Source organism: Lacerta agilis, chromosome 1 (genome assembly GCF_009819535.1).
Source record: "Lacerta agilis isolate rLacAgi1 chromosome 1, rLacAgi1.pri, whole genome shotgun sequence".
Taxonomy (NCBI): Eukaryota; Metazoa; Chordata; class Lepidosauria; order Squamata; family Lacertidae; genus Lacerta; species Lacerta agilis.
Genome location: NC_046312.1, coordinates 27,455,286 through 27,471,126, shown reverse-complemented (window position 1 = coordinate 27,471,126; position 15,841 = coordinate 27,455,286). Strand labels below are relative to the sequence as shown.

At 43.3% G+C, this 15,841-nt stretch overlaps 1 protein-coding gene across 1 annotated transcript in view; it reads left to right on the top strand.

Annotated features, from left to right (window-relative positions):
- The window catches only part of LOC117042274 (neurexin-3-like), a 632,640-nt gene that overhangs the window by 63,998 nt on the left and 552,801 nt on the right, over positions 1-15,841 (top strand). Inside the window, exon 2 of the mRNA XM_033141809.1 lies at positions 11,616-12,821. Coding sequence (XP_032997700.1) covers positions 12,113-12,821 — 709 coding nt within the window. The 5' untranslated portion in view covers positions 11,616-12,112. The remainder of the gene's footprint in view (positions 1-11,615; positions 12,822-15,841) is intronic.

Genomic DNA, 15,841 nt, shown 5'->3' with positions numbered 1-15,841 from the left:
TACCGAAGAAATGGGACAACCTTCCCCTTTCATTTTATTCAGGAGAGATTTATTCAGTTAGCATACCACATTATGGGATTGAGTAATGATAGGGTTTGGTGAAGCACAGAGCATACGAATCTTGCTTGTCTTGAACTTTGCATTCACGTTCTTCCTTTATACCTAACTGGAGATGTAATCCTCTTATTCTATTCCCTGCATTTCTTTCCCTCTTGATGTCTTTTGCAATGGTAGCCAATCTAATTCTCTCCAGATGTTGTGGACTACAGTGCCCACCATCAATGACAGTAAATCATCCTCACTGGAAGTTGTAGTCCACACATCTGGAGGGTACCATCTTGGCTATGTCTGGTCTGCTGGGTATTTTTTTTTTAAATGTGCACCACGGAAGAAAGTTTGAGCACTGCAGTGGACATGGCTGACAACTGGTAATGGAGTTGCAGGATGGGAAGGAGACATTGGTACAATTGGGCATGGATCTCCATTCATATCCTAGGCGAGCTTCCTCAGATTCTGTGACCAAGGAACTTTCCCAAAGAATTGTGCCTGGTGCCTACATTGCAGTTTTTTTCCCTATACCAGGTTATGGCATTTCTATTTTCTCAAAATAAAAAATTCCTTCCAGTAGCACCTTAGAGACCAACTAAGTTTGTTATTGGTATGAGCTTTCGTGTGCATGTGCACTTCTTCAGATATTTTCTCAGGCATTTTAATTTCTGTGATGTCTTGGCCTGGTATATAGTTTTAGCTGTGCCTATTGTTATTGTCAATATGATGGCTTTATTGTGTATTTTATTGTATATTTTATATCCATGTAGTCTTTTTTATGTTGTTAGTGAACCTGGAATCTATTGGGTGGAGGGTGGTATACAAATACTTCAAGTGGATAAAATAAATAGCTCCCACTGAAGTGGTAAGCCTGTGGCTCAGCTGCACTGCTTTAGGCTGCAAGTGGAGGCTCACTTTGGATGCATAAGCAATTCAATTTTGGACAATTCCTATAAGGCATTGCCTGGTCCACACCTCTCAGGCTAAGGTGTGGATTGGAATTCAGCTATTCACAAGTTTTTGCATTTATACAAATGCAAAAATGGCAATTTAACATTACCAGAGTACTAATTTAAACAAGTTTATTTTGAGAAAATGCACACATTAAAATGTGCACTAAAATACATATTTAAATATGTACACTGAAGGATGTTGTTGTTGTTGTTGTTGTTGTTGTTGTTGTTGTTAAATTGCAGATTAATGTGGAAAGGCAGTGACATTTGTAAAAGATGTACAAGTATCACACACCAGAAATAGCCAGATGCATGCCCTTAACTGCAGTTGGGGACTGGCCTGTTTGAATGCTTCCCAGAAACAACAGATTGTGTGAGCTGTCATGTGCCGTCTGAAGGGCTACATTTTAGATGCAGATTCGGCACCTCTGAGAGAGCTAGGACATAAGAAGTTCCAGAACATGACACCTGACATGATGGTTTGCCAGAATTGCTGCTTCTTGATCATGCTCAAAAGACAGGACTCTCCCTTCCTGGGAAAGTTGGATGGTTGCTGACAATGGATGTCTTTCACTGCATTTTTGTCCAGTTCTAGTCACCGAATCTGGCAAATGCAATCTCCCTGCAAAGGAAGCAACGACTAACTTTCTTTAAGTAGATCTGTTCTGGCTAGTGTGTTCACTGTGCTCTCCTAAATGCTGTGTGCCCGGGAAACCTTGCCATGGCATCTATTACTGTACTTACTTATTACATTTATATCCCACCTTTTTATCCAAGGAGCTCAAGCTGGTGTACATGGTTCTCCCCCTCATCGTTTAATACCCACAACAAACCTGTGAGGGCAGTGACTGGCCCAAGGTCTCCCAGTGAGCTTCATTGCTGAGTAGGGATTCGAAGCTGCTTTCCAGGTCCTAGTCAAACATTCTGACCACTATACCATGTTGGATCATATCATCAAGTTGGATGGGAACTTGGATATATATCAGCCATCTATGATTCAGATTATGGTGCTCCATAAACAGAAAACAAGTGTGCTGTAATAAAATGCCTGCTTTTGAGGGATCCAGGGATGTGCGGTCATTTCAAGGCCTAGCACATCAGAACAGTGCAAGCCAAGATTTATACATTGTGGAATATTGTATTATTGATTGTACGTACATTAGCCAATACTACCTAGAGTTTATGCGCACTGTAACTGAGGGCTTATCCACACTTCTGCTGTGCCTAGAAAGCATGGATCCAAGCGGTTTTCCACTTGACCCCCACTTTCTAGGCGTGGGAGTGAGTGGTTTCTCCCTTGCCCCCTAGTTGGTTTTAAAAGTAGCTTTGCCATTGAAATACAGAACCATCTGGTTCATAAGGCTTGCTTCCATTGCAAAGTGAGCTTAATTTCTCCCCAAAATTCTTATGCTGCTTGGATTATTACTGGAACCAGTGTATCTCTCCAGCATCTAGAATGATGTCATAGCAGCATTCTAAGAGTCAGGGAGCATGAGAGACATGACATGTATCCTTGGCTTGGAGACGGGCACACTGAAAAGTACATGACCCATGGTTGTTGTTGTTGTTTTTTTACACCTGTAAGAAATGGGTGGTGCTGTGGGTTAAACCACAGAGCCTAGGGCTTGCTGATCAGAAGGTCAGCAGTTCAAGTCCCCACGGTGGGATGAGCTCCCGTTGCTCAGTCCCAGCTGCTGCCCACCTAGCAGTTTGAAAGCACATCAAAGTGCAAGTAGATAAATAGGTACCGCTCCAGTGGGAAGGTAAACGGTGTTTCCGTGTACTGCTCTGGTTTGCCAGAAGCAGCTTAGTCATGCTGGCCACATGACCCAGAAGTTGTATGCCGGCTCCCTCGGCCAGTAACGCGAGATGAGTGCCGCAACTCCATAGTCGGACATGACTGGACCTAATGGTCAGGGGTCCTTTTACCTTTACTAAGAAATGCTCACATGTCTGTTGCCACCAGATTCTTTGGTGTTTTATGGTCAGCAGTTAACTCCTCTTAGCTGAAGCTGGAAATGGAGTTTCTGGAACCTGAAATGGACACCTGCCAGTGCTTTTTAAGTGTTTGGTACCAAAAACTTGTGATGAAACTTGTTACATCCCTATACTAAGGCCAAAACTTCCTTTTCCATCTGTGCATACTGGCACTCTTTTTCTGTAAGGGAACAAAATCATGTGCCACTCGTTTCCAAGAATCATTGTATTCTTGTTCCAGTTCCCTCCTTTGTTGCATCAGTGGACAATTTAGGTTTTCTTTTATTATCAAAATATTTTAGAACAGAAGTCGTTTGGGTTAATTGCACCAGCTTTTCTAAGTTCTTTTCCAAATTTTCATTCGGTGCCCACTAATCATTATTTTTCAGCGTGGCTTGTAAACTGACTCTTGCTAAGCTTGATATTTTTTTCCCAGAAGATTCACTGTCCCTAAAAGTTTTCTCCCAAAATTCCTCCTCTTTTGATGATAGATATACTATTTATATATTATCTATTTCAAATAATTACATACCATCAAATTGCAAAAAGTTCTCTGGACAGTAAAGGTTAAATGCATAAAGTGTACAAACAAAGCATTGATTGATTGATTGATTGACTGACTGACTTTATATACCACCCTATACCCGCAGGCCTCAGAATAACATCAAAATATAAAACCACAAAATACATAATCAAAATAAAAACAACCCAATAACCCCCCCCCAAATCCACATTTTAAAAGGGCATAGGATGTCAATAAAATCAACCATAACAAATCAAGCATAACATCTTATAAAATAAAAACAGCAGAATGAAACCAAAGTATCACCAGAAACAGGAAATAACAGTTACCCTTTCAACTAAATATCTAGTTTCTTGAACTTTAGACTTGCCTTTCTGCTTAAGTCAGCTTTGCGCTTGCAGCTGTAGCCCATTCTAGTGCTGGATATATTCCTTCATCTTTTAATGTGTATTTATCTATTTTTGACCTAAATGAATGTATCAGCAATACATTTGTATTTTCCATGCCTTCAACTATTCAGTGTGGGTAAAGGCTGGGGATCAGTGGTAGAGCATGCACTCTATGTGCAGGTGGTCCTGGCTTTCAATACCTGGCATCTGCAGGTAGGGCTGGGGAAGTCCCATACCTGAAAGTTTCCAGACAGTCCTGAGAGAGATGTACCAGTGGTGCTGCACCAGCATAAGGCAGCTTCTGTGTCCCTTTACTTTCTCATAAAAGAGACAAATGAACTGAGCTGAACCTCAAAGGCAACTTGCAAGGTGGTTGTTGTTTTTTATATATAAAAAAAGATATTGAAAGTGCATACAAGTGATTTCTGTCTATCATGCGGAAGTTAACAAAATCTATATTGTTGATAAATATTGGGTTCCAACTGCTTTAACTAATTATCCCCCCCATGTTCAGCTCCAACAGATAGAGTTAACTTTCTCTTTTAATATATTTGCTGAATTCCTTTGGATCTAGACACAATCATAAAAGTCCTCCTGCCTCACAAGTGCTCCCATTATGTGAATACCTATAATTTTGAAAATTATTTTCAAAGATACCAAATGGTCAATTTCTTCATTTAAAGTCTAGCTGAATCATTTAAAATGATGAATAATAGACTGATTTTTGGAGAGCCAGTGGACCATTTGTCCATGCCCTCGGACATATCTTGATTTTGTTGTTCGATACAGGTGCACTGTGACCCTTCTGCTGCACATTCTTATCTTCCTTTGCATCATAACCTGTTGCCTGCCTGTGAATTTTGCAACTTTAGATGAATCTCTTCCAAGATAATGGCATCTCTGCCCGGGAGCGTCAGTTCTTTAGGGGCCTTCAGGTGCAAATTAACTAAGATTGTGCAAAAGAGCACAGTTTAACGATTCATTGATTCTAGAATTTGACAGGGGCTAGTCAGAGGAGAAGAGAATTCATCTGTTTTATCCATTGCTATCAGAGATTTCTAGCAGTGAGTCATTGCAATCACCTTAGGCTACATAGAGAAAGGCACAGCTTTTTGACAGAAAACTGGCTCTTTGTATCACCTGCTAGCAGAGAATTCCTCAGATAATTTGCAGCACCAGTCATCTCCACCCACTTATGATCCTGGGATACTAGGAAAGAGTAGGGGGATGAGTTCATTTCTTCCACTGAATATACATGAACCATAACTTTCTAAGGCTATGGATCCATTGCCTTTGGTTACCCCAGTCACTTTAATAGATTAGAGGTCATCCATTTCTCCCAGACTCATCTTGCCGAAGAGATCCAAATGCTAGCAACATACCCTCCATTATGTTGAGTCCTCAAACTGGGCTGCGCATCTTCCTGGCCATGCTCCTGCATGAGTCACATGACTCGTGTGAGATCATGGCACCCCAAAGATGTTCTTTTGGGTGGGTGGGTGGGGTCTGTGCTCTCGAGTGGAAAAATAGGATGTCCCGGCACTTGTGGGGTATGTAGCAATTGCCGTGAGCCCTTCTGCAAATGTAAGGTGTCACCTTGTGCATCCGCCTAAAGAAGAAGAAGAAGAAGAGTTTGGATTTGATAACCCGCTTTATCACTACCCGAAGGAGTCTCAAAGCAGCTAACATTCTCCTTTCCCTTCCTCCCCCACAACAAACACTCTGTGAACTGAGTGGGGCTGAGAGATTTCAAAGAAGTGTGACTAGCCCACGGTCACCCAGCAGCTGCATGTGAAGGAGCGGAGACACGAACCCGGTTCCCCAGATTATGAGTCTACCGCTCTTAACCACTACACCACACTAAGAAGAGCCTGCCAGATCAGGTCAATAGCTCATGTAGTCCAGCATGCAGTTCCCACAGTGACCACCCAGATGCCTGTGGGAAACCTTCAAGCTCGATTCACAAATCTTCATTGGCTGAGAAGCAAAATGACCATCAACCCACTCTTAACACAGGAGGTTACATGGCTCAACTTCTAAGCCAATTATTTTCTGCTGGGGGTGGGCAATGTAACAACCCCCTTTTGGGCAGGTTTTTGTTCCTTACAATTTCTCTGGTCGTTCTATTGCGGGTTCTTTAATTTGTGCTGCAAGGCCTGATAATTCCATTTTATTTTGGGCTGAAGATGAGAGTGCTTTCAGGCTTGCCATCTTTTTATTGCCCTCATCACCCCCAGAGAAACTCAACCTGTGACTTTCTTGGAGAAGAGAGACTTTTTTATATATAAAAAAATGCTAGTTCAACAGCAATTGAGTTATGTCATCACTGCAAGTTCTAAGGGCCTTTAAATTGCCGGAGCATATTTCTGGCGAATGTACAATTTATTATATTTCTATTCCCATCTCATCAATAATTCCAGGCCTGGGCCTTCTCTCGCCTCTCCTGGTTATCTTCTTCTGCGCAAATCACAAGCTGTTTTTAGTATGACCACTGGGGAGCCAGGAGGAGAATGGTAAACAGAGGATGTTCCACTGTAACTTTGCAAGGCCCAAGAGGGAATAAAGGTTTCTCAGTGCCTCCAGTTTTTCGCCGCTTCCATCCGTCAGAACCAAGCTGTTAGCAATTAAAAGGAATTATCTTCCCCCTGGTTTTGATTTGATTGCATTTGCGTTTATAGCAGTTTAGCTAACAAGCTTCAGGCAGACTGCCGCAGGAAGTATCTTACGCTGGGCAGTGAATGTTCACATCATTTTTTGCTTTCTGGTTCTACTGTCACACTGATTTTAATTTTTGTTTTCATTTGGCTTGTTTTAAATGCTGGTTAAGGTGCAGTGTGTGAGCTTTACAGCTTCCATTTTGGACCTAGTTTACCGTCCACAATAATATATCTCTATGTCTCACAGCGACCCCACTATAGCTGTTGTGTTCTGGGGATAGTGAAAGAACTTAGCATCAACTCTGGCCTAGCCTTCTGAGAATGGCAGACAAAATGCTGTAAACCGCCGCTGAGCTCTTGGAAATGTTAGGATAAGAGTGTCTACCCCAGCTGTTTTTAGTGTGATGTCTATATAGTGAACAGCTTGTGTCATCTGTTCCTCATTTCATGCCAAGAACCAGACAGTGTAAGATTCAGTATTAGGATCTGAAAAGTTGGTAAATTACAGACCCTATTTTCTGCTCCTCCTCAAACCTGCCAGATATTGTACTTGTTCTGTCTTAGATCATCCAAATTTTAGCCTAGCTCAGGCCCCGCCGCACTAGACCCTAGCTCTGCTGCACTTGTCTTAGAATGGGAGGGGTTGTAGCTCTGATTGGTCCTGCACTTGATTCCTGATATCTCATTCCTTAGACCTTGGAGAACTGCTGTCAGTCAGAGTAGACAACACTGGGCTACTAGGATGAGAAGTTCACAACTCTGGAAGTGTATACTCGACCAGACTAAGCCTCCTAGAGCAAAATATACATCAGGAGGCTTGGTTTCTCAGAATCAAGTATATATTACTTCTGGTAAATCAGCCACCATAGCTGCTAGAGGGCTGTGAAAATTTGTGTCCTGGGTTTTTTTTTAGACTCATCTGTCCATATACCATCTCAAACCAAAGGGGTACTTTGTTTGCCGGATGTGATTTTTTTTCCAGCTCTCCTACTCCACCAAATGATTTCAGCATGATTTGACCCATCTACCTCTGAATAGCATCACACCAGCACAAGACTTAATAATAAATGATAATAAATTTTTATTTATACCCCGCCCTCCCTGACCAGAACCGGGCTCAGGGCAGCTAACACCAATAAAATTACAATAAAACGTAAAGAAAGAAAAAAAACAGTTAATTAAAATATGGGTTAAAATACATGTTAAAATACAATTTAAATGCAGCCTCATTTTAGTAGTAGCCCATAAATCAAAACGATAAGGGGAGGGAAACGTAAGGGTCAGACTGAGTCCAACCCAAAGGCCAGGCGGAACAGCTCCGTCTTGCAGGCCCTGTGGAAAGATGTCAAATCCCACAGGGCCCTGGTCTCTTGTGACAGAGTGTTCCACCAAATTGGGGCCAGTACTGAACAGGCCCTGGCCCTAGTTGAGACCAATCTAACCACCTTGCGGCTCCGGACCTCCAAAGTGTTGTTATTTGTGGGCCTTAAGGTCCTCCGCGGGGCATACCAGGAGAGGTGGTCCCGTAGATGCACACAGACACCCTTGTCTACAATAGACTGAGTTTAGCTAGGGAGCACAAAATGCTTGACTTCTGCAGTACTAACAGCTATCACAGGATTCCCCAACCTGGTGCCCACCAGGTGTGGTTGGATTCTAAATGCCATCAGCCCTAGGCAGCATGGCCAATGATCAGGGATGAAGGGAATTGTGGTTTACAAGATCTGGAGGGTATCTCGTTGGGGTGGAAGGGAGGATACACTGCTATTTAATGTCTGTGGGTTTGTTCACACACCCAGCCCTACTGTGAAGGTCGTACACATCAAGGATGAGCCTCTGGGTCAAATGCCCTCCCATAGTGTGCATATTCCCTCTGATGTTAACCGCACTTATTCATAGAAACCTGGGGCTACTTACATTTGTAAGGCAGGTCCCAGAAAGTATTAATTCTTTGTACAGTGTGGGAGGAACACAAGCTTTGGGCTCACTGCTCCACTGTGCCTTACATGCAACCTATGCACCAGGGCAGATTCATGCAGGGAACAACAAATGAGATAACTCAAAACTTGATGCCCCAATGCATGGAAACTAGATGCCATTTTGCAGTGCTTTTGTTTTTGGTAAAAAATGAGGTGCTGTATTTGATGGGAAGGAACCAGAAATAGAATTATGCTAAGTGTAGATCCACTATACGTTGATGAGAGTTGAACAGTCTAGTAGTCCTTAAGGAAGACTTTGTATTGTGTATTGTGCATGCAGTGTCCAGGTGTTTGCAAGATAGTGTCTGTGAAACACTAGCATCTTAAGTAGTAGTAAATCACTGAAAAAAATGGATTAATCCTGTGCCCTCTCCACAGGGAATTTAAAGCAAGAAAGTTTAAAAAAACACTTTCATTGACTGAATTGCTGTCTCTGCAGTGTGCTGTAGTTTTGCACTGGAGTCTATCAAATTAAAGATTGAAGCTGGCATAGAAGTTGTATACAGTATTTGATGGGATTTACAGGGAGGGTGTTTTATGGAGCTTCTAGGAGCTGTTTGGATATCCTACAGTGGAGGTCTGCAAGGCACATGTAGCCTGCCTAGTAATACCTGATTTTCTGTAAGCTTTCTAAGATTATTGGATAGCTCATCATTTTTCACCAGGCCCTGGAAGTTCATAGAAGTGATCTGATGAACATGGTTGTTACATGGCTGGGAACATCACATGAAGTTCATTTATGTCTTTCCTAGACAAGGTGGACTTGGCTTCTGGTATTACCAGATTGGGTTACTGTAATGTGCTCTGTGCCTTGAAAACAGTCTAGAAATTTCATTTAGCCCCAAATGTGCAACCAGACTTTTGACTGGTCCAAAACAAACTATTTGTTTTTATTTAATTTCTGGTGGTGTTTATTTTGTTGGTTCCCCTTAAATAGATTTTCTCCATATTAAAATGGAAGGTTTTTAAAAAATATTATTTAAAGGAAGCAATCTTTTTGTTTGCTTGGCCTCCCAAGCAAAAAGGGAGAGATTGGTGGGATGAGGGCTTTTGGGGGGCCCTTCTGGGTGGGAATAGAGGGGAGAAGATTTAGCTGGCTGCCTTATGCTGAAATGGGAGGTTGGGTACCATGTGAGAATGATGATGGGGAGGGTGTTTTTCAGTAAACAGTGCAAGCAAATGTGTGTCTACTCACAAGCAAGCCCTACTGAATTGAATGAGGCTTACTCCCAGGAAAGTAGAAGTTAGTTTAGTTGAACTCAGTGGGGCTTATGCATGCATAGATTCCACCTAGACCTCTGAGTGGGGAAGCAGATGCAACTTGACTAATAAATCACTTAAACTACTCTTAAATTAGTTGAAAATATATTAAATATATTATATGGAAGTTTATTGATTTTTTTTTATTAAATGTACTACTTCCTTACATTTTAAGGCCCTCCACCACTGCAGGGAGCCTCTTCAAGGCTGCTGCAAGGAAGCGCCATGCACCCTCTGCCACTGCAGGGAGGTATGGTGGGACCCTCTGCCACCATGGGGAGGCGTGGCAAGGCCCTCTGCTGCTGTGGAGAAGTGCGGCGCATCCTCTGCTTCTGCAGGGAGGCACACCTGGACCCTCTGCCATCGCTGAGAAGTGTGGTGCACATTCCACCACCGTGGGGAGGTACAGCTGGACCCCCTGCTGCTGTAAGGAGGCACACCCTCTGCTGCTATAGGCAGGTATGGCGAGACCCTCTGCCATTGCGGGGAGGCCCAGCAGGGCTCTATGCCGCTGCAGACATATATCGTGATATGTCAAGATATAGTGATATTCAGCTGGTGATATATCATGATATTGAAAACTAGATATTGCCCAGCCCTAATCACTAAATGACTTAGAACCAGATTATGGGCCTCTTGCTGTGATATAGGACTGGCCAATAATTAATGGCACGGCCCTTGCTTGGAAGATCCAGGAAGTGAGCATTAGACAAAGGGCCTTTTCTGTGCTGGTGCTGCATCTCTGGAATGCCCTCTCAGTAGAAATTGGTCAGGCTTCCTCTTAGTGCCTTGAAAGACACTTTGGAGTGCCTTGAAAGACACTTTGGAGAAGCTGCTCTTTCTTCTAGTATAACACTTAGTTTTATTTCTGCCAGTTTTTAAATGGCCTGGTTTGGACACATCACTTGAACCGGACCATAACTAGGTGTGAATTAGTGAGTTTGTGGGCACTTGCAGCCAAAATGGCTCCTACCCTGGTCCTGCTGCTGTTATGTTACCCAGAGCTAAGCCATGGCTTGACTTAGCATTATATCTGAACCTTGCTTGTGATTTGCCTTGCTGCATTTGAGCTGTAGCCAAAATTTGCTCTTGGCTTACCACTCATGATTTGTCTGTGTGATACAAACTGTGAGTCTGAGCTCAGATGTAATGCTAAGTCAAGCCATGTCTTAGCTTTCACTGGCATCACAGCAGCAGGACTGGGGGGGGGGGGGAGAGAGAGAGAGAGAGAGAGAAAGCAGCTGTGATATTTGCTGTATCTGCTCAGCATTGCTTGCAAACTGGGCCAATGTGTGACATCTTTTATCCCGCCTGCTGTTAGATTTTTTAAAAAAGTGTTAATTGTTGTATTTCTCCCCTTTTACTGCTTTTTAAAAAAAACATAGTCAGTTGTAGCTGTACTTTTTATTTATAATACATGGTTTTATTGTGTTGCATGCTGCTCTGAGTATTTTTAGTTGAAGTGGGCTATATATTAGTATTAGTATATTTGTGGCTGAATATGAATACAGTGGTACCTCGGTTTAAGAACAGTCCTGTTTAAGAACAATTCGGTTTATGAACTCTGCAAAACCGGAAATAGTATCCCAGTTTGAGAACTTTACCTCGGTCTAAGAGCAGAATCCGAATGGTGGAAGGGCACTGGTGGCGGGAGGCCTCATTAGGGAAAGCGCGCCTCAGTTTAAGAAAGGTTTCATTTTAAAAATGGACTTCCGGAATGGATTAAGTTTGTAAACCGAGGTACCACTCTAAATAGGTTTGTTTTGGCCTGTTACAGGCAAGATGAGTGAAATTAACCCTTTTACTCTTTTCTTCCATTGTCTCTCTAGGGCCTGATTGCCAAGAAGTGAAGAATTAGGGGCTGGATCATCTTCGGTACACAATGAAGATTGACTTGGGTTTTTCTGTCCAAGGCATCAAATGCTTGATGAGTTCACTATCTGCCATGCTTTTCTGCCACCCTCATTGCTTCTAAGAAACCACAGTTTGGAGACGGGCCATTGACTCTCCCTCCACCCTTCACTGAAGACAGCTGGGGTCAGCAACGCAAGGCCACAGCAGGAAACCTCAACCTTTGAAAACAAAACCCACCCACCTTCTGAATCCCTTGCACCATTTCCACTCCTTCTAGGATAAAGGCCTCTGGATCCTAAGGGATAGCTGAGATCTTTCCTTGGCAAGGAGAACTTGCCTCTCCAGTCAAGTGTTTCCTCTCTTGTGGAGTTAAACGGCTGTAGTGCCTATTACCAGAGTCATCCTCTCTGGTGTGAGTGGCTTTGATTTTGTTTTTCTCGTAAGGGGAAAAAAAAGAAAGCTTCTTTCAAAAATGGGCTTTACCCTCCGCTCTGCCTCTTTCACCCTCAAGCTGAGCTTGTTTCTGGGCTCCTTGCTCAGCCTCTGTCTTGGACTAGAGTTCATGGGGCTCCCCAGCCAGTGGGCCCGTTACCTCCGCTGGGATGCAAGCACAAGGAGTGACCTCAGCTTCCAGCTGAAGACCAACGTCTCAGCTGGGCTGCTTCTCTACTTTGATGATGGTGGTGTCTGTGATTTCCTCTGTTTGTCCCTGGTGGATGGGCGCATTCAGCTCCGGTTCAGCGTGGACTGTGCTGAGGCCACAGTTGTCACGGATAAGCAGGTCAATGACAGCAACCTGCACTTCTTGATGGTTAGCCGCAACCACCTCCGGACAGTTCTTGTGCTTGATGGGGAAGCCAAACCTGGTGAAGTGCGCCCTCAGCGTCAGTACATGAATATTGTCAGTGACCTCTTTGTGGGAGGTGTCCCATCAGACATCCGCCCTGCTGCCTTGACCCTCGACAGTGTCCTGAGTGAGCCACCGTTTAAAGGATTTATCTTGGACCTGAAATACGGCAATTCAGAACCCCAACTCTTGGGCCACCAAGGGGTCCGCCTGGACATGGAAGGGCTATGTACAGAGAACCCTTGCGAGAATGGTGGAACTTGCTTCCTCCTGGATGGCGAGCCACAGTGCGATTGCTCAGCCACTGGATACATTGGGAAACTCTGTTCTGAAGGTAAGAGATCATTCATTCTTCTCCTGGGTTTTTGCTGTAACCATATAGCAGTCCAGTGATCATTGGCCTCATTTATTACTGTCTGTTTTAGGATTTTCAAAGACCTAGTGCTCTTCAGAATGACATACGGGACTCCCATTGTTAGCCATATTAAACCAGAAATCAAAATACTATAGGAACTGCCAGCATTATAACCTGAGTCTGCATTCATTTATGGCTGCACATTCACAGCTTGGATATTAAGGATTCTCCTGTGTTCTGTGCTTTTGGCAGAATTGTGGAATTCGTTACTCTTACCCACCCCACCAGGTCCTGCAACTATCACCTGCCTTTTAAAAAAAATAGAAATATGGGCAAAGGGTTAGTTAGTGGAAAAAGAAACTCCCCTATACCTCCTCCATATGAGATATGCCATAATAGTTGCAGCACAGATCTCCTTTATATGGAAAAAGTAAGTATATGGGCATTGGGACAGAGATGGCAAAGCTCGAGCGCTTTGTTGAAATTCTACTATCCGCAGTATTTTGATTGGTGTTTAGGTGTGCTTGTGCTGATTGATCTGACCAGGCTGAAGGTGATGGAACAGTTCTGGTGGGAGATACAGATAAAATGCCAAAAGATCATTGACTTTGTTATTCGAATGCAGTATAGAGGCTCAGTGTTTTGAGATGGGGAAGGACTTTTCGTGCACATCAATTCTGCAACACTGTTTTTTGTCCTGTTCAAATCTTCCACTAATACAGAAGCACTCAGAGGAAGGAAGCACTCACCACCACTATACGCACCATAACATTCAGCACGAGGAGTTCTGCAACGAGCTCAAAAACATAGGAAACCTGACAGTGTATGAAACAAACATCAAGGAAATGATTTAATTGAGTGTGCCCTTTTGCTTCTGTTTGTTTTTGGTATTTGAGTTGTTTGATTAGTTTTGGGAAACGGTTCTCTTTCTCTCCACCCACCTCTGACTTCTTCCCTCTTCATGATTTCTGATGAAGGCTCAGCCTTACACTTACTTTGTTATGAGCTGTGGCTGTGTCCTCACTTTGATGTTGCTGGAGGGTGTGCAAGAAGGAAGGTAAAAGAAGGGGTTCAACACTTCCTTCACCCAGAGACAAATGAAAACATACGCCACAAAAGCTATTCAGGGGCCAAGAAGAAATGAAAGCCAAGTGATGAATTTCTCCTTGAGTCATGCCAGTAAGTTGCTATCGGGTGAAATAATCCCCATTTCCTTTAGCTGGATGAAGACTCAGATCCAGATGACTTTGACTGTTTTCTAATAATTTGCCTGCTCGTTACCTTGCCCTGCTTGTTTCAGTGCTAGAACAAATAATTTCTTTGATTCTGGTGTGCTGGACCGTCATATTTCAGATTTCCCTATTATTATTATTATCGTGATTATTAATGGCTTTACTTTTCAACAGGGCAGCATCAGCATTAGTCCAACCCTTGCTTTGGACCATTAACCAGTTTTTACACCATTTGCCAACCTTTGGATTTCCACCTCCCTTTGCAGATGGTCACTGGCTTTTGCTGGGAGCTGATGAGCCCCGATCAATAGCTCCCGTTTTAATAGCTAAATGCAACGTGTACCTTTTTAAATAATGAGTTCTCTTGACAGAGTTCAACCCATTACTTGGCTATTGATTGATACCTGTGTCTGCAGATGGCAAAACCACAACAAGCTCATTATTCTGTGGATGGGGGGAAAAAGATACCGGTATATAAATAAATACTTAGCAGAACCCCGCTGATAGTGAAGTTCCATTTACAGTATCCCAGATTCATTAATGTGAACAGCAGTTCCAGTTAGTAAACCTCAGTGCACAGTAAAATCTCCTAAATAAATACTTGGAGAAATTTTGCAAAGTGCATCACATGTACAGGTGACCGGTTCAGTCAGAGACTATTTGGAGACCGGTGCAGTCAGTTTTGAAAAACAACAACTTTGGGTCATAACTGTGCATGGTAGTGATCTGTTGAATGTGACGTAAAAGCCACTACAGGAGCTATATAGTGGAAGATAGTGCAAGTTTGGTGCTCATTTCCATGTTTTTTGCTTCCAGAAACAATTCTTTTGCAAATAATGTGGAAATAAGTGCTGAATGTTCACTGTATTCCACTATCTCCCAGTATAGTTCTGGAACTGGCTATAATGGAACTGGATACAATGTGGAAATTAACAGGGAAATTGGATTTGAACATATGTGTATGATGGTGTGTGTTTGCAAACACAGATTTATCTTCACTTGACCATATTTACGCATACATTGCCATGCATACGTATCATGTGTGTTAGCCCCCTGTATCCCTGTCAGAACTGGACTGTCCCCAAAGATCACCTCGTTCAACCCCAGTGCCTTCCATAGTGTGATTTTAATTTGAATGGGTGCATGCCTGTCACATAAACCATAACCACAGCAGGCATGAGGGTCTTGTATCTCCTGTCAGTTCAGTTTGCAGAAGAGGGGTTTCCAGTTTGCACGGTTTTAAGGAGATGCACTTCCCAAGCTGCGCATCTGGCCCTGAGACATTATTTGGGTTTTGCAGGTGGAGCTGAATGGAAATTCTGTTAAGCGCTTGCGTCGAACTCCTCTGGTGGTAGCAGAACCATGGAGGCAGCATTGTTGCCAGCTTCACAAAGGGACCTCTCAAAAGCCTCTTGCCTCCCACAGGGGCTGTTTCTAAACGTAGCCTGAATAGGGGCCTGATTGCACCTCTTTCCTTGATTACAGAGCAAGATTTCCTGGGGATGCAGCCTCCTGAATGACAGAGAAGCTTGCCACTCTGTAATTATCACGCTTTTAACTGCAGAGTGAACAGATTTCTCAGAAACACCCCCCCCCCCCCGCTTTAAAAAATACAGGTTACTGTAGGGCTTACCTTCCACCTGACCCTTCGGCTTGGCTGTGGCTTCCTGTTCCAGATGGGTTTGGATGGCAGCTGCTTGCTTCTCTCTTGCAGGCATGCAGTGCCCTGTTGCCACCTCCCCTCAGTTTCACGACACTAATAACCAC